The following is a 23,711-nucleotide window of genomic DNA, read 5'->3' as shown; positions in this document are numbered from 1 at the left end:
GACGATATTCTGTGACGGTTCTTGGGGAACCTTCGGGGCAGGAGCAGCTGCTGTGTTAGTAGCACCCTCCAAAGTTAAAACTTACTACGCAGCAAGACTTGATTTTAGTTGCATAAATAATATTGTTGAGTACGAAGCTTTGCTTTTGGGCCTTCGGAAGTTAAAAGCAATGGGGATTAGAAGGGCGGTTCTTAAAACTGATTCCCAGGTTATTTCTGGCCATATTGACAAGAGTTGTAAAGCAAGAGACTCGAAGCTTGAGAAATATTTAGACACGGTCTGAAGGATTGAAGCTTCCTTTGAAGGGTTTTCTGTCAAAAACATTCCTCGAGGAGAAAATGAACATGCTGATTTGCTAGCCAAGTCAGCAGCACAGGGGCTGCCCTTACCTTCGGAAGTATTTTTTGAGACAATAAAAGCACCTTCGGTGGAACTTCTTGAAAGAGCAGTCCTCAATATATCTCCTGTTCATCGTGAAGATTGGAGAACTGAGATCATTTCTTTCCTTCAGGGTAATTTCCTTTCAGATGATGAAGCTTATAACAAGAGAATAGAGGCAAGAGCTCGACCATATGTTATAATAAAAGGGGAGCTGTACAAGTGTGGAGTCTGTTCTCCACTACTCAAATTATTTGTGTTGGGTAATTCAACCACCAAAATCATTTAGGAAAAGGTTTGACCCTATTTCCCTTTCAATCTCCCCCTTTTTGGTGATTGATGCCAACACAAACCAAAGCAAATATATAAGTGTACAATTGAACTAGTTTGCATAAGGTAAGTGCAAAGGTTGCTTGGAATTAAACCAATTTAAACTTTCATAAGATATGCATGGATTGCTTTCTTTCTTTTAACATTTTGGACCACGCTTGCACCACTTGTTTTGTTTTTGGAAATTCTTTTTCAAAGTCTTTTTTGCAAATAGTCAAAGGTATATGAATAAGATTTCAAGAAGCATTTTAAGATTTGAAATTTTCTCGCCCTGTTTCAAATGCTTTTCCTTTGACTAAACAAAACTCCACCTTAATGAAATTCTCCTCTTAGTGTTCAAGAGGGGTTTTACAATTTAAAAAGATCAAATATTTTAGATACCAATTTTTTTTTGAAAAACTCCTCCTTAAAATACATATACCAATTGAGATAGAATTTCTTGAGGAATTATAATTTGAAAAGATACCAATTGAAAACATTAAAAACTTTGTTTCGAAATTTTTTGAAATTGGCATGGTGGTGCGGTCCTTTTGCTTTGGGCTAATACTCTCTCCCCCTTTGGCATTAATCGCCAAAAACGGAGTCTTTAGAGCCCTTTTTACTTTCTCCCCAATGGTATGAGTAATAAGAATGAAGATTATACCTAAAGTGGAGAGCGATGCGGAGTGACGGCAAAGGGTGGAGTGGAAGCCTTGTCTTCGCCGAGGACTCCATTTCCATTTTAATCTACGACTTAGCTTAGGAACATACTTGAAAACACATTAGTCGTAGTCATAAAAGAGATATGACCAAATGTACATAAATGAGCTATGTGTGCAAAGTGTCAATCAAAATTCCGAGAATCAAGAATATTTAGCTCATTCCTAAGTTTGATAAAGGTTTTCTCATCTAGTGGTTTGGTAAAGATATCGGCTAATTGTTCTTTGGTGCTAACATAAGCAATCTTGATATCCCCCCTTTGTTGGTGATCCCTCATAAAGTGATACCGAATGGCTATGTGCTTAGTGCGGCTGTGCTCAACGGGATTATCCGCCATGCGGATTGCACTCTCATTATCACATAGGAGAGGGACTTTGGTTAATTTGTAGCCATAGTCCCTAAGGGTTTGCCTCATCCAAAGCAATTGCGCGCAACAATGGCCTACGACAATGTACTCGGCTTCGGCGGTAGAAAGAGCTACTGAATTTTGTTTCTTTGAAGCCCAAGACACCAGGGATCTTCCCAAGAACTGACAAGTCCCTGATGTGCTCTTTCTATCAATTTTACACCCTGCCCAATCAGCATCTGAATATCCTACCAAATCAAAGGTGGATCCCTTGGGGGAACCAAAGACCAAACTTAGGTGTATGAATTAAATATCTCAAGATTCTTTTCACGGCCCTAAGGTGAACTTCCTTAGGATCGGCTTGGAATCTTGCACACATGCATACGGAAAGCATAATATCTGGTCGAGATGCACATAAATAGAGTAAAGATCCTATCATCAACCGGTATACCTTTTGATCTACAGATTTACCTCCCATGTCGAGGTCGAGATGCCCATTGGTTCCCATGGGTGTCTTGATGGGCTTGGCATCCTTCATTCCAAATTTGGTGAGTATATCTTGAATGTACTTAGTTTGGCTGATGAAGGTACCTTCTTGGAGTTGCTTGGCTTGAAATCATAAGAAATACTTCAACTCCCCCATCATAGACATCTCGAATTTGTGAATCATGATCCTACTAAACTCTTCACATGTAGATTTGTTAGTAGACCCAAATATGATATCATCAACATAAATTTGGCATACAAACAAATCATTTGCAATGGTTTTAGTAAAGAGTGTAGGATCGGCTTTACCGACCTTGAAGCCATTAGTGATAAGGAAATCTCTTAGGCATTCATACCATGCTCTTGGAGCTTGCTTGAGCCCATAAAGCGCCTTAGAGAGTTTATACACATGGTTAGGGTACTCACTATCTTCAAAGCCGGGAGGTTGCTCAACATAGACCTCTTTCTTGATTGGTCCATTGAGGAAGGCACTTTTCACGTCCATTTGGTAAAGCTTAAAGCCATGGTAAGTAGCATAGGCAAGTAATATGCGAATTGACTCAAGCCTAGCTAAAGGTGCATAGGTTTCACCAAAATCCAAACCTTCGACTTGTGAATATCCTTTGGCTACAAGTCGGACTTTGTTCCTTGTCACCACACCATGCTCATCTTGCTTGTTGAAAAATACCCACTTGGTTCCTACAACATTTTGGTTAGGATGTGGAATAAGATGCCATACCTCATTTCTCGTGAAGTTGTTGAGTTCCTCTTGCATTGCCAACACCCAATCCGAGTCTCTTAGTGCATTCTCTACCCTGTATGGCTCAATAGAGGAAACAAAAGAGTAATGTTCACAAAAATGAGCGACTCGAGATCGAGTGGTTACCCCCTTATGAATATCACCGAGGATGGAGTTCACGGGGTGATCTCGTTGTATCGCTTGGTGGACTCTTGGGTGTGGCGGTCTTGGACCCTGATCATCTTCCTTGTTTTGATCATTGGCATCTCCCCCTTGATTATTGTCCTCCTCTTGAGGTGGCTCTTCTTGATCTTCATTTTCATCATCTTGAGCTTGATCCTCATCTTGAGTTGGTGGAGATGCTTGAGTTGAAGATGATGGTTGATCTTGTGCATGTGGAGGCTCCTCGGGTTCCTTGGGGCACACATCCCCAATGGACATGTTCCTTAGCGCAACGCACGGGCCTCTTCATCATCTAGCTCATCAAGATCAACTTGCTCTACTTGAGAGCCGTTAGTCTCATCAAACACAATGTCACAAGAAACTTCAACTAGTCCAGTGGACTTGTTAAAGACTCTATATGCCCTTGTGTTTGAGTCATAACCAAGTAAAAAGCCTTCTACAGCCTTAGGAGCAAATTTAGATTTTCTACCCCTTTTAACAAGAATAAAACATTTGCTTCCAAAGACTGTAAAATATGAAACATTGGGCTTTTTACCGGTGAGGAGTTCATAGGATGTTTTCTTGAGGATTCGATGAAGGTAGAGTCGGTTGATGGCGTAGCAAGCGGTGTTGATTGCTTCTGCCCAAAACTGGTCCGAAGTCTTGTAGTCATCAAGCATGGTCCTCGCCATGTCAAGTAGAGTTCTATTCTTCCTCTCCACTACACCATTTTGGTGTGGTGTGTAGGGAGAAGAGAACTCATGCTTGATGCCCTCATCCTCAAGAAATCCTTCAATTTGAGAGTTCTTGAACTCCGTCCCATTGTCGCTTCTTATCTTCTTGATCCTTAACCCGAACTCGTTTTGAACCCGTCTCAAGAATCCCTTTAAAGTCTCTTGGGTTTGAGTTTTTTCCTGCAATAAGAATACTCAAGTGAAGCGAGAATAATCATACACAATTACAAGACAATACTTACTCCCACCGATGCTGATATAAGCGATCGGACCGAATAGATCCATGTGGAGTAGCTCAAGCGGCCTGTCGGTCGTCATGATGTTCTTGTGTGGATGATGAACGCCAACTTGCTTCCCTGCTTGACATGCGCTACAAACTCTGTATTTCTCAAAATGAACATTGGTTAGTCCCAAAATGTGTTCTCCCTTTAGAAGCTTGTGAAGATTCTTCATCCCAACATGGGCTAGTCGGCGATGCCAGAGCCAACTCATATTAGTCTTAGCAATTAAACAAGTATCGAGTTCAGCTCTATTAAAATCAACTAAGTATAGTTGACCCTCTAATACTCCCTTAAATGCTACTGAATCATCACTTCTTCTAAAGACATTAACACCTATATCCGTAAAAAGAAAGTTGTAACTCATTTTGCATAATTGAGAAACGAAATCAAATTGTAATCTAAAGAATCTACAAGAAAAACATTGGAAATAGAATGGTCAGGTGATATAGCAATTTTACCAAGTCCTTTGACCAAACCTTGATTTCCATCCCCGAATGTGATAGCTCTTTGAGGATCTTGGTTTTTCTCGTAGGAGGAGAACATTCTTTTCTCCCCAGTCATGTGGTTTGTGCACCCGCTATCAATGATCCAACTTGAGCCCCCGGATGCATAAACCTACAAAACAAGTTTAGGCCTTGTTCTTAGGTACCCAAACGGTCTTGGGTCCTTTCACATTAGAAACAAGCACCTTGGGTACCCAAACACAAGTCTTTGAACACTTGTGTTTGCCCCCAACATATTTGGCAACTACTTTGCCTGATTTATTAGTGAGCACATAAGAAGCATCAAAAGTCTTAAATGAAACATTAGGTTCATTTGACGCAATAGGAGATTTCCTTTTAGGAAATTTAACATGAGTGGATTGCCTAGAACTAGATGCCTCACTCTTATACATAAAAGCATGATGAGAGCCAGAGTGAGACTTCCTAGAATGAATTCTCCTAATCTTATGTTCGGGATAACCAACAGGATATAAAATATAGCCCTCGTTATCCTAAACCATGGGAGCTTTGCCCTTAACAAAGTTAGACAATTTCTTAGGGGCATTAAGTTTAACATTGCCTCTCTGTTGGAAGCCAATGCCATCCTTAATGACAGGGCATCTCCCACTATAGAGCATGCTTCTAGCAAATTTAGATTTTTCATTTTCTATCTCATGCTCATTAGTTTTAGCACTAAGTTGAGCTATGTGATCATTTTGTTGTTTAATTAAAGCTAGGTGATCATGGATAGCATCAACATTAATGTCTCTACATCTCATGCAAATAGAAACATGATCAACGGTGGATGTAGAGGGTTTGCAAACATTTAATTCATCAATCTTAGCATGTAACATGGCATTCTCATTTCTAAGATTGTAAATTAAAACATTGCAAACATTTAAATCTTTAGCCTTAGACATTAATTTATCATTCTCAATCTTAAGGCTAGAAATTGATTCATTCAACTTGTCAATTTTGGCAATCAAACTAGCATTATCATTTTTAAGGTTGACAAGAGAATCATCACAAACATTTAATTTCTCCACCTTAGCAATTAATTTGGCATTTTCAATTCTAAGGTCAGAGATAGTGTCATCGCAAATGCTAAGCTCACTAGTTAATTTTTCACATTTTTCTACTTCCTGAGCATAAGAATTTTTTACCTTAACATGCTTTTTATTTTCCTTAATAAGAAAGTCCTCTTGGCTATACAAAAGTTCATCCTTCTCATGAATAGCACTAATCAATTCATTTAACTTCTCTTTTTGTTGCATGTTAAGGTTGGCAAAAAGTGTAAGCAAATCATCATCATCATCGCTAGAGCTATCCTCATCACTAGATGTTGCATATTTAGTGGAGGCTCTAGATTTTACCTTCTTCTTTTTGCCGTCCTTTGCCATGAGGCACTTGTGGTCGATGTTGGGGAAGAGAAGGCCTTTGGTGACGGCGATGTTGGCGGCATCCTCGTCGGAGGAGGAGTCGGTGGAGCTCTCATCGGAGTCCCATTCCCGACACACGTGGGCACCGCCACCCTTCTTCTTATAATACTTCTTCTTTTCCTTCCTCCTTCCCTTCTTGTCATCGCCCCTATCACTATCACTTGATAATGGACATTTAGCAATAAAATGACCGGGCTTACCACATTTGTAGCAAACTTTCTTGGAGCGGGGCTTATAATCCTCTCCCCTCCTTTGCTTGAGGATTTGGTGGAAGCTCTTGATGATGAGCGCCATTTCCTCGTCGTCGAGCTTGGAGGCATCGATGGGGAGCCTACTTGACGTAGACTCTTCTTTTTTTCTCCTTCGTTGCTTTGAAGGCAATGGGTTGCACCTCGGGTGTGGAGGTAGCGCCTCGCTCGATGATTTGTTTAGAGCCTTTGATCATTAATTCAAAGCTCATAAACTTTCCTATAACCTCCTCGGGAGACATTAGCTTGTATCTAGGATCACCACGAATTAATTGAACTTGTGTAGGATTAAGAAAAACGAGTGATCTTAGAATAACCTTGACCATTTCATGGTCATCCCATTTTGTGCTCCCGAGGTTGCGCACTTGATTCACCAAGGTCTTGAGCCGGTTGTACATGGCTTGTGGCTCCTCTCCTTGGTTGAGGACGAACCGACCGAGCTCCCCCTCGATCGTCTCCCACTTGGTGATCTTTGTCACCTCATCTCCTTCGTGCGCAGTCTTGAGCACGTCCCAAATATCTTTGGCGGTCTCTAACCCATGCACTTTGTTATACTCCTCTCGACTTAAAGAGGCGAGAAGTATAGTTGTTGCTTGGGAGTTAAAGTGCCGTATTTGGTCGGCCTCATCCGAGTCATAGTCCTTATCCCCCACCTGTGGTACCTGCGCTCCATACTCAACAACATCCCATATGCTTTTGTGGAGTGAAGTTAGATGAACTTTCATTCTAGCACTCCACATAGAATAATCTTCACCATCAAAAACCGGTGGTTTGCCTAATGGAACGGAAAGTAAAGGAGTGTGTTTAGAAATGCGAGGATAGCGTAGGGGAATCTTACTAAACTTCTTGCGCTCATGGCGCTTAGAAGTGACGGATGGAGCGTCGAAGCCGGAGGTGGAGGGCGACGAAGAGTCGGTCTCGTAGTAGACCACTTTCTTCATCTTTTTCTTCTTATCGCCACTCCGATGCGACTTGACGCGGGGAGGTGACACCTCCCTTCCTTTGGCACCGGACTCCCTTGATGGAGCCTTCCCGTGGCTTGTGGCCGTTTCCATTTCCCTCTTAGCGGATCCTCTCGACATCACTTCGAGTTGTTAGACTCTAATGAAGTACCGGGTTCTAATACCAATTGAAAGTCGCCTAGAGGGGGGTGAATAGGCAAATCTGAAATTTATAAACGTTAAGCACAACTACAAGCCGGGTTAGCGTTAGAAATAAAAACCGAGTCCGAAAGAGAGGGCGCAAGCAAATCACAAGCAAATAAAGCGGATGACGCGGTGATTTGTTTTACCGAGGTTTGGTTCTTGCAAACCTACTCCCCGTTGAGGTGGTCACAAAGACTGGGTCTCTTTCAACCCTTTCCCTCTCTCAAACGGTCACCTAGACCGAGTGAGCTTTTCTCCTTAATCAATGGGTCACTTAGACCCCTCACAAGGACCACCACAACTTGGTGTCTCTTGTGTTGATTACAAGTTGCTTGAGAACAAGAATGGAGGAAGAAGAAAAGCGATCCAAGCGACAAGAACTCAAATGAACACAAATATCTCTCTCTCACTAGTCACTAATGATTTGGAGTGATCTTGGACTTGGGAGAGGATTTGATCTCTTGTTTGTGTCTTGGAGTGAAGTCTAGAGCTCTTGTATTGAATGCAATGACTGAAAACTTGGATGCCTTGAAGTGGTGGTGGTTGGGGGTATTTATAGCCCCAACCACTAAATCAACCGTTGGGGTTGGGCTGCTGTCGATGGGCGCACCGGACAGTCCGGTGCGCCACCGGACACTGTCCGGTGCGCCAGCCACATCACCCAACTGTTATGGTTCGACCGTTGGAGCTCTGACAGCTTGGGGCACCGGACAGTCACTGTTCACTGTCCGGTGCGCCTTCTGGCGCCTGCTCTGACTCTGCGCGAACTGTCTGCGCACTGTAGCGCTTTTTAGGTTTCCGTTGGAGTCGTCCGTTGCTCCGTTGGCACACCGGACAGTCCGGTGGCACACAGGACAGTCCGGTGAATTATAGCGGAGTGGCTTTTCCAGAAACCCGAAGGTGAGGAGTTGGAGTTGATCCACCCTGGTGCACCGGACACTGTCCGGTGGTGCACCGGACAGTCCGGTGCGCTAGACCAGGGCAACCTTCGGTTTCTTTTGCTCCTTTCTTTTTGAACCCTAACTTGGATCTTTTTATTGGTTTGTGTTGAACCTTTGGCACCTGTAGAACTTATAATCTAGAGCAAACTAGTTAGTCCAATTATTTGCGTTGGGCAATTCAACCACCAAAATCATTTAGGAAAAGGTTTGACCTTATTTCCCTTTCACTCTGACTTCTGCCGCGAACTGTAGCTCTGTCAGGACACTGTGCAGTCGACCGTTGCGCTGATAGCCATTGCTCCGCTTGGTGCACCGGACAGTCCGGTGAATTATAGCGGAGCGCGGTCTTAGAAACCCGAAGGTGAAGAGTTTGAAGTCGATCCACCCTGGTGCACGGTGCGCCAGACCAGGGTTCTCTTTGGTTTCTTTTACTCCTTTCTTTTGAACCCTAAGTTTAGTGTTTTTATTGGTTTGTGCTGAACCTTTGGCACATGTAGAACATATAATCTAGAGCAAACTAGTTAGTTCAATTATTTGTGTTGGGCAATTCAACCACCAAAATCATTTAGGAAAATGTTTGACCCTATTTCCCTTTCAGTTACGACGATACACAATCATATTTGACGACATTGATTATAGTGGGTTAGGCTCTACCAACAGTTCAATGACTAAGCGGCTTCTGAGGGCCTAGTAAGCCAATGTGATGAATCCTCCTACAAAGAATACCAATAAAAATAAATTAATATCAAAGTGAACATATAGTCTAGATACCAGATATTAAACTAATAAGAACAAACATTACATTTTTATCTTAGCCAAAAGGCCGAGAAATGTATGAGTTGAAAAGTAGCACGACCTCATTTTTATAACTCACTTGGTCACTCGTCCTCCGTCAGCTAGCGGGGTGGTACTATGTGAGAGTGCTACGCCATGTGTGGCTTTCTATCGTGTTAGGACTTAAGTGGTTTCTCACAACACATATGTGAGGTAAAGGCCTCCTGGTAAGTGAGAAACGGAGGAGAAGACTAGATCTACGTTCTATCGTATTAGGTTTTAGGTGGTTTCTTACGGCCTATCGATAGACGAGAAGCGGGGGAGAGAAACAGACATATGCGCTTCGTGCGTGACATACGAAACTGGTGATTTATAGTAGTAGAAAAGTAAAAAAATATGTGTGAGCGCATATACATATGATTTTTTGTTAATTAGTTGTATATATGACATTAAATACAAACTTCTAATATTTATGACTCTTGCTATTTTAACTTCTGCAGGAGCACGGGATGATGAAAGTAGTGATCCAGCACAAATAGAGATGGTAATGGTGAAAGGGAATTAGGCTTACACCTAGTTCCTAATTAATTTTGGTGGTTGAATTGCCCAACACAAATAATTGGACTAACTAGTTTGCCCAAGTGTATAGATTATACAGGTGTAAAAGGTTCACACTCAGCCAATAAAAAGATCAAGAGTTGGATTCAACAAAAGAGCAAAGGGCCAACCGAAGGCACCTCTGGTCTGGCGCACCGGACTGTCCGGTGCGCCACCGGACAGTGTCCGGTGCACTACCGGACAGTGTCCGGTGCACCAGAGGACTCGAACTCAAACTCGCCACCTTCGGGAATTTCGCAGACCGGCGCGCTATAATTCACCGGACTGTCCGGTGTACACCGGACAGTGTCCGGTGCTCCAAGGAAGTGCAGCCTCCGGAACTCGCCAGCCTCGGGAACGCGCAGCAGCTGCTCCGCTATAATTCACCGGACATGTCCGGTGTGCACCGGACTGTCCGGTGAACCAGCAGAGCAACGGCTAGTCGACGCCAACGGCTACCTGCGGCGCATTAAATGCGCGCGCAGCGCGCGCTGGAGTCAGGCGCGCCCATACTGGCGCACCGGACAAGGAACAGTGCATGTCCGGTGTGCACCGGACATCCAGGCGGGCCCAGAAGTCAGAAGCTCCAACGGTCAGAATCCAACGGCAGTGATGACGTGGCGGGGGCACCGGACATGTCCGGTGTGCACCGGACTGTCCGGTGCACCATCGAACAGACGGCCTCCCAACAGCCACTTTTGGTGGTTGGGGCTATAAATACCCCAACCACCCCACCATTCATTGCATCCAAGTTTTTCACTTCCCAACTACTTACAAGAGCTCTAGCATTCAATTCTAGATACACCTAAGAGATCAAATCCTCTCCAAATTCCACATAACGCCCTAGTGACTAGAGAGAGAGATTTGCTTGTGTTCTTTCGAGCTCTTGCGCTTGGGTTGCTTTCTTCTTTCTTGATTCTCTCATTGCGATCAAACTCACTTGTAATTGAGGCAAGAGACACCAAACTTGTGGTGGTCCTTGTAGGGAACTTTGTGTTCCAAGTGATTGAGAAGAGAAAGCTCACTCGGTCCAAGGGACCGTTTGAGAGAGGGAAGGGTTGAAAGAGACCCGGCCTTTGTGGCCTCCTCAACGGGGAGTAGGTTTGAGAGAACCGAACCTCGGTAAAACAAATCCGCGTGTCACACTCTTCATTTGCTTGCGATTTGTTTTCCACCCTCTCTCACGGACTCGGTTTTATTTCTAACTCTAACCCGGCTTGTAGTTGTGTTTATATTTGTAAATTTCAGTTTCGCCCTATTCACCCCCCCCCTCTAGGCGACTATCAATTGGTATCAGAACCCGGTGCTTCATTAGAGCCTAACCGCTCGAAGTGATGTCGGGAGATCACGCCAAGAAGGAGATGGAGACCGACGACAAGCCCACTACAAGCCAAGGGAGCACTTCATCGGAAGAGTCCCGCACCAAGAGGAAGGAGAAGAAGAAGAGCTCCTCCAACAAAGGGAAGGAGAAGAAACCTTCTTCTCATCACAAAGAGAAGAAGGAGAAATCTTCCTCTCACAAGCCGCATCGGAGTGGGGACAAGCACAAGAGGATGAGGAAAGTGGTCTACTATGAGACCGACACTTCATCAACATCGACCTCCGGCTCCGATGCGCCCTCCGTAACTTCTAAACGCCAAGAGCGTAAGAAGTTTAGTAAGATCCCCTTACACTATCCTCGTACATCTAGACATACTCCTTTACTTTCTGTCCCATTAGGCAAACCACCAACTTTTGATGGTGAAGATTACGCTAGGTGGAGTGATTTAATGCGATTTCATCTAACCTCGCTCCACAAAAGCATATGGGATGTTGTTGAGTTTGGTGCACAGGTACCGTCCGTAGGGGATGAAGACTATGATGAGGACGAAGTGGCCCAAATCGAGCACTTCAACTCTCAAGCTACAACCATACTCCTCGCCTCTCTAAGCAAGGAGGAGTACAACAAGGTGCAAGGGTTGAAGAATGCAAAAGAAATTTGGGACCTACTCAAGACCGCGCACGAAGGTGATGAACTCACCAAGATTACCAAGCGGGAAACGATCGAGGGGGAGCTCGGTCGCTTCCGTCTTCGCCAAGGGGAGGAGCCACAAGACATGTACAACCGGCTCAAGACTTTGGTGAACCAAGTGCGCAACCTCGGGAGCAAGAAGTGGGATGACCACGAGGTGGTTAAGGTTATTCTTAGATCACTCATTTTTCTTAACCCCACTCAAGTTCAATTAATTCGTGGTAATCCTAGATATACTCAAATGACCCCCGAGGAAGTTATCGGGAATTTTGTGAGCTTTGAATGCATGATCAAAGGCTCCAAGAAGATCAACGAGCTTGACAAACCCTCCACGTCCGAAGCACAACCGGTGGCATTTAAGGCAACGGAGGAGAAGAAGGAGGAGTCTACACCGAGTAGACAACCAATTGACGCCTCCAAGCTCGACAATGAGGAGATGGCTTTAATCATCAAAAGCTTTCGCCAAATCCTCAAGCAACGGAAGGGGAAGGATTACAAATCCCGTTCTAAGAAGGTTTGCTACAAGTGTGGTAAGCCCGGTCACTTTATTGCCAAATGTCCATTATCAAGTGACAGTGACAGGGGTGACGACAAGAAGGGGAGAAGAAAGGAGAAGAAGAGGTACTACAAGAAGAAGAGCGGCGATGCCCATGTTTGTCGGGAGTGGGACTCCGACGAAAGCTCAAGCGACTCCTCCGACGACGAGGACGCCGCCAACATCGCCGTCACCAAGGGACTCCTCTTCCCAAACGTCGGCCACAAGTGCCTCATGGCAAAGGACGGCAAAAAGAAGGTTAAATCTAAATCCTCCACTAGATATGAATCCTCTAGTGATGATAATGCTAGTGATGAGGAAGATAATTTGCGTACCCTTTTTGCCAACCTCAACATGCAACAAAAAGAGAAACTCAATGAATTGATTAGTGCCATTCATGAAAAGGATGAACTCTTGGACACCCAAGAGGACTTCCTTATTAAAGAAAATAAGAAGCATGTTAAGGTTAAAAATGCTTATGCTCTAGAAGTAGAAAAGTGTGAAAAATTATCTAGTGAGCTAAGCACTTGCCATGAGACTATAAACAACCTTAGAAATGAAAATGCTAATTTATTAGCTAAGGTTGATTCTCATGTTTGTAATGTTTCAATTGACAATTCTAGAAATAATGATGATGATTTACTTGCTAGGATTGAAAAATTGAACATTTCTCTTGCTAGCCTTAGGATTGAAAATGAGAAATTACTTGCTAAGGCTAAAGATTTTGATGTTTGCAATACTACTATTTCCGACCTTAGAACTAAGAATGATATGTTACATGCTAAGGTTGTAGAATTAAGATCTTGCAAACCCTCTACATCTATTGTTGAGCATGTGTCTATTTGTACTAGATGTAGAGATGTTAACATTGATGCTATACATGATCACATGGCTTTAATTAAACAACAAAATGATCATATAGCTAAATTAGATGCTAAAATCGCCGAGCATAACTTAGAAAGTGAAAATTTTAAATTTGCTAGAAGTATGCTCTATAATAGGAGACACCCTGGCATCAAGGATGGCATTGGCTTCCAAAGGGGAGACAATGTCAAACTTAGTGCCCCTCCTAAAAGATTGTCTAATTTTGTAAAGGGCAAGGCTCCCATGCCTCAGGATAACGAGGGTTACATTTTGTACCCTGCCGGTTATCCCGAGAGCAAGATTAGGAGAATTCACTCTAGGAAATCTCACTCTGGCCCAAATCATGCTTTTATGTATAAGGGTGAGACATCTAGTTCTAGGCAACCAACCCATGCTAAGTTGCCTAAGAAGAAAACTCCTAATGCATCAAATGATCATGACATTTCATTCAAAACTTTTGATGCATCTTATGTGTTGACTAACAAATCCGGCAAAGTAGTTGCCAAATATATTGGGGGCAAGCACAAGGGGTCAAAGACTTGTGTTTGGGTACCCAAAGTTCTTGTGTCTAATGCCAAAGGACCCAAAACCATTTGGGTACCTAAAGTCAAGAACTAAACTTGTTTTGTAGGTTTATGCATCCGGGGGCTCAAGTTGGATCATCGACAGCGGGTGCACAAACCACATGACAGGGGAGAAGAAGATGTTCTCCTCCTACGAGAAAAACCAAGATCCCCAACGAGCTATCACATTCGGGGATGGGAACCAAGGTTTGGTCAAAGGATTGGGTAAAATTGCTATATCCCCTGACCACTCTATTTCCAATGTTTTTCTTGTAGATTCATTAGATTACAATTTGCTTTCTGTATCTCAATTATGCAAAATGGGCTACAACTGTCTTTTCACTGATATAGGTGTCACTGTCTTTAGAAGAAGTGATGATTCAATAGCATTTAAGGGAGTGTTAGAGGGACAGCTATACTTGGTAGATTTTGATAGAGCTGAACTTGACACTTGCTTAATTGCTAAGACTAACATGGGCTGGCTCTGGCATCGCCGACTAGCACATGTTGGGATGAAGAATCTTCATAAGCTTCTAAAGGGAGAACACATTTTAGGACTAACAAATGTTCATTTTGAGAAAGACAGGATTTGTAGCGCATGCCAAGCAGGAAAGCAAGTTGGAGCTCACCATCCACACAAGAACATCATGACGACCGATAGGCCGCTTGAGCTACTCCACATGGATTTATTCGGCCCGATTGCTTACATAAGCATCGGCGGGAGTAAGTATTGTCTTGTAATAGTGGATGATTATTCTCGCTTCACTTGGGTATTCTTCTTGCAGGAAAAATCTCAAACCCAAGAGACCTTAAAGGGATTCTTGAAACGGGCTCAAAATGAGTTCGGCTTAAGGATCAAGAAAATAAGAAGCGATAACGGGACGGAGTTCAAGAACTCTCAAATTGAAAGCTTCCTTGAGGAGGAGGGCATCAAGCATGAGTTCTCTTCTCCCTACACGCCACAACAAAATGGTGTAGTGGAGAGGAAGAATCGAACTTTACTGGACATGGCAAGAACCATGCTTGATGAGTACAAGACTTCGGATCGGTTTTGGGCTGAGGCGGTCAACACCGCCTGCTACGCCATCAACCGGTTGTATCTACACCGAATCCTCAAGAAAACATCATACGAACTCCTAACCGGTAAAAAGCCCAATATTTCATATTTTAGAGTCTTTGGTAGCAAATGTTTTATTCTTGTTAAGAGAGGTAGAAAATCTAAATTTGCTCCTAAGACTGTAGAAGGCTTTTTACTAGGATATGATTCAAACACAAGGGCATATAGAGTCTTTAACAAGTCCACTGGACAAGTTGAAGTTTCTTGTGACGTTGTGTTTGATGAGACTAACGGCTCTCAAGTAGAGCAAGTTGATCTTGATGAGATAGGTATTGAAGAGGCTTCGTGCATCGCGCTAAGGAACATGTCCATTGGGGATGTGTGTCCTAAGGAATCCGAAGAGCCTCCAAATGCACAAGATCAACCATCCTCCTCCATGCAAGCACCTCCACCGACTCAAAATGAGGATGAAGCTCAAGTTGATGAAGTAGAAGATCAAGCAAATGAGCCACCTCAAGATGACGGCAATGATCAAGGGGGAGATGCAAATAATCAAGACAAGGAGGATGAAGAACCAAGGCCGCCACACCCAAGAGTCCACCAAGCAATCCAACGAGATCACCCCGTCGACACCATTCTCGGCGACATTCATAAGGGGGTAACTACTAGATCTCGTGTTGCACATTTTTGTGAGCATTACTCTTTTGTTTCCTCTATTGAGCCACACAGGGTAGAGGAAGCACTCCAAGATTCGGATTGGGTGGTGGCGATGCAAGAGGAGCTCAACAACTTCACTAGAAATGAGGTATGGCACTTAGTTCCACGTCCTAATCAAAATGTTGTAGGAACCAAGTGGGTCTTCCGCAACAAGCAAGATGAGCATGGTGTGGTGACAAGGAACAAAGCTCGACTTGTGGCCAAGGGATACTCCCAAGTCGAAGGTCTGGATTTTGGTGAAACCTATGCACCCGTAGCTAGGCTTGAATCAATTCGTATATTATTGGCCTATGCTACTTACCATTGCTTTAAGCTTTATCAAATGGACGTGAAAAGTGCCTTCCTCAATGGACCAATCAAGGAAGAGGTCTATGTTGAGCAACCTCCGGCTTTGAAGACAGTGAGTATCCTAACCATGTCTATAAGCTCTCTAAGGCGCTTTATGGGCTCAAGCAAGCCCCAAGAGCATGGTATGAATGCCTTAGAGACTTTCTTATTGCAAATGGATTCAAAGTCGGAAAAGCTGATCCTACACTCTTCACCAAAACACTTGAAAATGATTTGTTTGTATGCCAAATTTATGTTGATGATATTATATTTGGGTCTACTAACGAATCTACATGTGAAGAGTTTAGTAGGATCATGACACAGAAATTCGAGATGTCTATGATGGGGGAGTTGAAGTACTTCTTAGGATTTCAAGTGAAGCAACTCCAAGAGGGCACCTTCATCAGCCAAACAAAGTATACTCAAGACATTCTAAACAAGTTTGGGATGAAGGATGCCAAGCCCATCAAGACACCCATGGGAACTAATGGGCATCTCGACCTCGACACGGGAGGTAAGTCCGTGGATCAAAAGGTATACCGGTCGATGATAGGTTCTTTACTCTATTTATGTGCATCTCGACCGGATATTATGCTTTCCGTATGCATGTGTGCAAGATTCCAAGCCGACCCTAAGGAAGCCCACCTTACGGCCGTAAAACGAATCTTGAGATATTTGGCTTATACTCCTAAGTTTGGGCTTTGGTATCCTAGGGGATCCACATTTGATTTGATTGGTTATTCGGATGCCGATTGGGCGGGGTGCAAAATCAATAGAAAGAGCACATCGGGGACTTGCCAGTTCTTGGGAAAATCCTTGGTGTCTTGGGCTTCAAAGAAGCAAAATTCAGTCGCTCTTTCCACCGCTGAAGCCGAGTACATTGCCGCAGGCCATTGTTGCGCGCAATTGCTTTGGATGAGGCAAACCCTGCGGGACTACGTATTACAAATTAACCAAAGTCCCTTTGCTATGTGATAATGAGAGTGCAATCAAGATGGCGGATAATCCCGTCGAGCATAGTCGCACTAAACACATAGCCATTCGGTATCATTTTCTTAGGGATCACCAACAAAAGGGAGATATCGAGATTTCATACATTAATACTAAAGATCAATTAGCCGATATCTTTACCAAGCCTCTTGATGAACAATCTTTTAACAAACTTAGGCATGAGCTCAATATTCTTGATTCTAGGAACTTCTTTTGTTAAATTGCACACATTGCTCTTCTATATACCTTTGATCATGTCTCTCTCATATGCTATGACTAATGTGTTTTTCAAGTCTATTTCAAACCAAGTCATAGGTGTATTGAAAGGGAATTGGAGTCTTCGGCAAAGACAAAGGCTTCCACTCCGTAACTCATCTTTCGCCGTCGCTCCAAGAGACTCTCCATCTTTGGAGGAGAGAGCAAAAGGACTTCGTCTTTGGTATAATCTTAACTCATTTATTTATGACCAAAGGGGAAGATAGCACTTCGAGGGCTCTAATGATTCCGTTTTTGGCGATTCATGCCAAAGGGGGAGAAAGTAAGAGCCCAAAGCAAAAGGACCGCACCACCACCATTTCAAAAACTTTGTGTTTCCAAGGATATTATCAATTGGCTTTCCTATTATGTTCAAAAGGGGGAGAAAGTAGTATTTCAAAAATTATCAAAACCCTCTTGAACACTAAGAGGAGGATCTCATTTAGGGGGAGTTTTGTTTAGTCAAAGGAAAAGCATTTGAAACAAGGGAAGAAAATTTCAAATCTTGAAAATGCTTCTCAAAATCTTATTCATTTGCCTTTGACTATTTGCAAAAGAACTTTGAAAAAGATTTACAAAAGAGTTTGCAAAAACAAAACTTGTGGTGCAAGCGTAGTCCAAAATGTTAAATAAGAAAGAAACGATCCATGCATATCTTGTAAGTATTTAGATTGGCTCAATTCCAAGCAACCTTTGCACTTACATTATGCAAACTAGTTCAATTATGCACTCCTATATTTGCTTTGGTTTGTGTTGGCATCAATCACCAAAAAGGGGGAGATTGAAAGGGAATTAGGCTTACACCTAGTTCCTAATTAATTTTGGTGGTTGAATTGCCCAACACAAATAATTGGACTAACTAGTTTGCCCAAGTGTATAGATTATACAGGTGTAAAAGGTTCACACTCAACCAATAAAAAGATCAAGAGTTGGATTCAACAAAAGAGCAAAGGGCCAACCGAAGGCACCTCTGGTCTGGCGCACCGGACTGTCCGGTGTGCCACCGGACAGTGTTCGGTGCACCACCGGACAGTGTCCGGTGCACCAAAGGACTCGAACTCAAACTCGCCACCTTCGGGAATTTCGCAGGCCGGCGCGCTATAATTCACCGGACTGTCCGGTGTACACCGGACAATGTCCGGTGCTCCAAGGAAGCGCAGCCTCCGGAACTCGCTAGCCTCGGGAACGCGCAGCAGCTGCTCCGCTATAATTCACCGGACATATCCGGTGTGCACCGGACTGTCCGGTGAACCAGCAGAGCAACGGCTAGTCGGCGCCAACGGCTACCTGCGGCGCATTAAATGCGCGCGTAGCGCGCGCAGGAGTCAGGCGCGCCCATACTGGCGCACCGGACAAGGAACAGTGCATGTCCGGTGTGCACCGGACATCCAGGCGGGCCCAGAAGTCAGAAGCTCCAACGGTCAGAATCCAACGGCAGTGATGACGTGGCGGGGGCACCGGACATGTCCGGTGTGCACCGGACTGTCCGGTGCACCATCGAACAGACAGCCTCCCAACGGCCACTTTTGGTGGTTGGGGCTATAAATACCCCAACCACCCCACCATTCATTGCATCCAAGTTTTCCACTTCCCAACTACTTACAAGAGCTCTAGCATTCAATTCTAGATACACCTAAGAGATCAAATCCTCTCCAAATTCCACATAACGCCCTAGTGACTAGAGAGAGATTTGCTTGTGTTCTTTCGAGCTCTTGCGCTTGGATTGCTTTCTTCTTTCTTGATTCTCTCATTGCGATCAAACTCACTTGTAATTGAGGCAAGAGACACCAAACTTGTGGTGGTCCTTGTAGGGAACTTTGTGTTCCAAGTGATTGAGAAGAGAAAGCTCACTCGGTCCAAGGGACCGTTTGAGAGAGGGAAGGGTTGAAAGAGACCCGGCCTTTGTGGCCTCCTCAACGGGGAGTAGGTTTGAGAGAACCGAACCTCGGTAAAACAAATCCGCGTGTCACACTCTTCATTTGCTTGCGATTTGTTTTCCACCCTCTCTCACGGACTCGGTTTTATTTCTAACGCTAACCCGGCTTGTAGTTGTGTTTATATTTGTAAATTTCAGTTTCTCCCTATTCACCCCCCCCCCCTCTAGGCGACTATCAAATGGGTACCCGCTACCCGAAACCCGATGGGTTTTTGCTCTATTAGGGTATAGATTTGGGTCAATTTTTCTACCCATGGGTTTGTTAATGGGTTCAAATGGAAACCCAACGGGTATGTGGGCATGGGTTTGTTCTTCCACTACCCATACCCGCAAACCCATGGGTTTTTAAAACCCGCTTTAAAATCAACATTCCATATAAATATGTCTCGTAATATTATTAATTAAATATGTTTTAATTGAAATAAACTTCATATAACAAATTTTAATCTGAAATTAGTTATCACTTGTTTCTTTTATCCTAGCTTATTAATATATTGATTGTTATTTACATGATGTATTATTTTTTATGTTGATGTTAGTGGGTATGGGAAACCCGTTGGGTACCCGAAACCCACATGGGTATGGGTTTGGACAAAATTTTATACTCGTCATGGGTATGAGTTTTTTAGCGGGCGTATTTTTTTTCGTAGGTATGGGTTTGGGCAGGTAATACCCAGCGGGTTTTTACCATTACCATCTCTAAGCACAAATATGGCTCGACCTAACTATACATGGATTCTTAGAAACCACTATAAATACGCAGAAAACACGGTGTAACAGCTTAACTAGAGCGAGGCTATCTTCCATTTTTTATCTCACCTTTTATTTCAAACTTTATTCTACAAATACTACTATCTACAACGCAAATTGGTGTTTTTCACGGTATATGCTGGAGACAGTTTGAGTCGTCGTTAACTATATATCAACAAAATAAAACAAGCTACTATATATAGAGAGCGAGGTCTCATGATATATATCACATATTGTCATATATACGAGCAAAATAAGAATTAGATTATATAACAATGCGTAGCTGTCTGTATAGTCGTACACGCTACTGTTACTTATATATGTAGGTAAGCTTCAAATTTTTTGTTCTTCAAAACCGCAATAGTAACAGTGATACAGACTAGTTAGCGAGGAAGTAGTGTGTGTTTCGTTTTATTAGTTGAGGTGTTTTTTTCACAAAAGGCAGCATGCATGCAAGTTGCTATCTGACGGCGGAGACGCCATTAGACTCTTCAGTACTAGTCATTACATATTTACATATTCGTTTCTACGACAGAAGAAGATAGAGGAGAGAAAAAGAAATAGCTTCTATAAGCAGCGCTGAAAAGGCATAAGCTCCACCCGAGAAAGTCTAAATACATAATTAATTGCACGCACATAAATATATGAACTTAAATCGCACATGAAATCATACGTGGGTATTTAATTTCTTCTCTACTGCATTATGCAGAATTAAAAACCAATAGTCTGACCACGCATCATTTTTTTCCTTTTCGAAGCCGAATCAGAAAACTAAGTGTCATTGAGAGAGTGTTTGAATACACTAGAAATAATATTTAGTTGACTAAAAAATTGTTAGTGAATTTAGCTAGCTAACTATTAACTAATTTACTAAAAATATCTTATTTTTTAGAGTTTCACTACTACTTGTGCCTTTTCGACGACAGGAGTGGAAACCGGCTCCAGGAAACACGGTCATACGTAGGTCTACGACTGCAAGCAACAATTAACTGCACAGGATAGTAACATGCAAACCGTGGTCGAGTCAAAGTAATGCTTGACCGACTGACCAAAACCGCATGCCATGCCTTCCATGTTCCATCTCATCAGTTCAAATGGTCAAACCAAGGAGACACAGTCATCTGCATACATGCATATGTAGAGCTTCTAGAGTGACGGAGTCCCATGACTGATGACTCCAAACAGGACCCTCGATCATTTGCCAAGTTTAATTTAATATAGTCCCGTTATTTGAATTTGTAATTTTACTGTTTTCTGTATACTAAGTTAGTACTTGTTGAGTACAGTGAACAATTCTCTAGCTATTCGATTAACCTTGAGAATGTGTGTTTATGTCTGTTTATTTGAGACGCTGAGGTTCCGAAATTTGACCCCTACTCGTAGTGAATACTTTCTTGACACATTTTAAATTAAAAAAACTGATAGTTTATAATAGTTTCATCCGCAGTGCACACAACTCACTGATCGTTAATTAAACTCTACTAGTTGCAAAAAAAAAAAAACATGATGTGAATCAGTGTGGATGCATTCTGACTATGAAAACAGGAAACGATATTAGTGATAGATTCTCAGTGTATAGAAACCATACCAACAAGCAGATCAGTTCTCTTAATAAAAATCTTGCAATTAATGGAACGGTGACAAAGGTAATAATGTTACTAATACATGTCAATTCTAGTACTACTCTCGATGCCCCAGCTAGCACTCTTGTTTTGTCATGGAGAAAATATAATCAAACTGGAGCATATATGAAAGTGGTGGGGCGCCATTGCACCCCAGCTGGTTAACAACAAGATGGATACGCGAAAACCCGGCCAATGCTGCTTACCTACTCGGCTACTCCTGCTGGCCATCGCCCGTCACCGACCCCTATCTCCCTCGCCACTGCCGCGCGCGCGCCAAACTCCCTCACCTCGTTCTCCGATCCACGGTGTTTGATCGTTCTACCACCCTTCATCCAGCTCATCTCGAGTGCGGCGGCGGCGGCTCGAGCTTGACGCCGCCTGAGCGGTGGCGGTCCAGGAGCTCCCTCGCCAGCGACTGCAGGTCCCCGCTGCCGCCGCCTGAGCTCTCTGCGGCCATGCCGCCGCCCGGCCTGACGGGCGCGCCATACGGCGCCGGTTGCCGGAGCTGGTGCTGCTGCAGCTGTTGGTGGTGGTGGTGCGGCTGGTGGACCGCCCACTGCGGCGGCGGGTCGAAGAGCGTGGACAGGTCGACGGTGGTGGGGACGCTGGTCGACGACGGAAGGTCGGCGATGGAGAACGGGCCTGGCATCGGCATCTGCGGCGGGGCCGGCAGCGGAGGCGGGGACGGCAGCTCCAGCGTCGCGAGGTGCGCTTGCAGGTAGGTCAGCTCGGCCTGGAGATTCACCACCTGGGGATCCAAAGGCCGGACGTACGTGACATTATTCATGCACCAACAGTAAATTGTTACGTGCAAACTTGCAACCACCGAAGCATGTAATTTAATATGGAAAAAAAAGACACATCAGACGGATGCAAATATGCGATCGAAATGAAAGGTGTGTCAAAGGTCGATCCCAGGCGTCCACGATTGGCAAAAAAGAAAGAATGAAAGAATGCAAGCTTGGATCAGATTGGTGCAGGTGCTATTCTTTTCCACTTCTTGGAAGGTTTTTGTTGTGCAGAGACCACGGAGGAAGGGATCCGAGATCGACGGCCCGGATATATAGATGCGACGGATGGGAGGTGCATATCAATCACCGCGGGGCCGGCGGGCGCAGGCAGCTGGCCTCCCGGATTAGCGCTTGGCGTGCTTCTTTTTGCGCTGCCGTTGCTTGGCTTGGCAGTGTTGATTTCCTCATGAAAGGGGGTGGGGTGAGGGGACTTGAGACTTGCCTTCCTCGAGAAAGAAACGCGCCGCTCCGGAATCTTATCTCAGAGAGACGGCGGCGGATTCAGAAAAGACCCAGATCCACACGCGAATACGAAGGCGAGATCATGCAGGCCTGGCATAGCTAAGTAGGCATCCATGGCCGATCGATCCATGCATGCATGCCAAGCTAGTTTTGCGAGCTGGTAGTATAAGGCATCCGTGGATGGATGGATGGATGGATCGAATCCAATACTACTAGAACGAACCTAGCAGCTGCTAGCTAGCTAGTATAGTAATAGTATTACTACGTTCATACGTACCTGCTGCTGGAGCGCGAAGATGTGTGCGACGCAGCCGTAGACGGGGTCACGGAGCCGCGCCTGGGCCTCGTAGCAGATGGTGACGACGGCGTCGAGGCGCTTGTGCGGCGGGATCTGGAGCAGCAGCTTGGACACGTTGCTGGCGCCGAACACCTTGTGCACGGCCGCGAAGTGCGCCGCGCCCTGCTCCGAGTCGAAGTAGGGCGCGAAGATGCAGCCGCTGACGCACTTGCGCCGGAGGAACTTGCACGCGCCGCAGGGCCCGCCGGCGCCGCCGCCGCCGCCGCCGCCGATTACTCCAGCTCCAGAGCCTCCGCTGCCGCTGCCGCTGCCGCTCGGGCCCCCACCGCCGAGCGTGCTGGCGCCGGCGCCGCCTCCAGCGCTCATTGCCCCTCAGGTGCGCCGGCGCTAGCTGCCCTGGAGGACGGACGACTACCTTTTTTATCTATCTCGATCCTTTTCCCTCCGTGGCACTGCGACCCTGCTGTGGTCCAGTGGCCGGGGGTTGGGCTTATACTAGTTATAGGCCGGGATAAACAATGGCGAGGGCAACTGGGGAAGGGAAGGCAAGGCAGAGAGAGAGGGAGCGAGAGAGGGGAGGGGAGGAGGAGGAGGAAGAATGGGGAAGGGCAACGAGCCCTGATAATATAGATAGAAGCGGAGCGAGGGCATATCTGTAAACATGGAAAAAGACTCTCTCTCTCTCTCTCTATCTGGTGTTTGTCACAGCTACATTTCCGTTTAATTTTCTCCCCGTTTCTCTTTTTATC

General features: G+C 44.5%; 1 protein-coding gene and 1 non-coding gene across 2 annotated transcripts; both read right to left on the bottom strand.

Moving 5' to 3' along the window:
• Window positions 1-9,048: 9,048 nt before the first annotated feature.
• Window positions 9,049-9,246, bottom strand: LOC111590225 (U2 spliceosomal RNA). The gene has a single exon (XR_004852937.1). It is a non-coding gene; the product is annotated as a U2 spliceosomal RNA (small nuclear RNA).
• A 12,145-nt stretch (window positions 9,247-21,391) lies between these two features.
• On the bottom strand, window positions 21,392-23,510 carry LOC100193815 (uncharacterized). Its single transcript, NM_001138898.1, has 2 exons — window positions 22,942-23,510; window positions 21,392-22,159 (listed from the first exon to the last, which is right to left on the bottom strand). The coding sequence occupies exons 1-2, from the start codon at window positions 23,326-23,328 to the stop codon at window positions 21,749-21,751; spliced, it is 798 nt and encodes a 265-aa protein (NP_001132370.1). The 5' UTR covers window positions 23,329-23,510; the 3' UTR covers window positions 21,392-21,748.
• Window positions 23,511-23,711: the final 201 nt, after the last annotated feature.

The sequence above is a fragment of the Zea mays genome, chromosome 9 (genome assembly GCF_902167145.1).
Source record: "Zea mays cultivar B73 chromosome 9, Zm-B73-REFERENCE-NAM-5.0, whole genome shotgun sequence".
NCBI classification, from domain to species: Eukaryota; Viridiplantae; Streptophyta; class Magnoliopsida; order Poales; family Poaceae; genus Zea; species Zea mays.
Note: the sequence above shows the minus strand (reverse complement) of the source record. Positions and strands in the feature narration are given on the sequence as shown.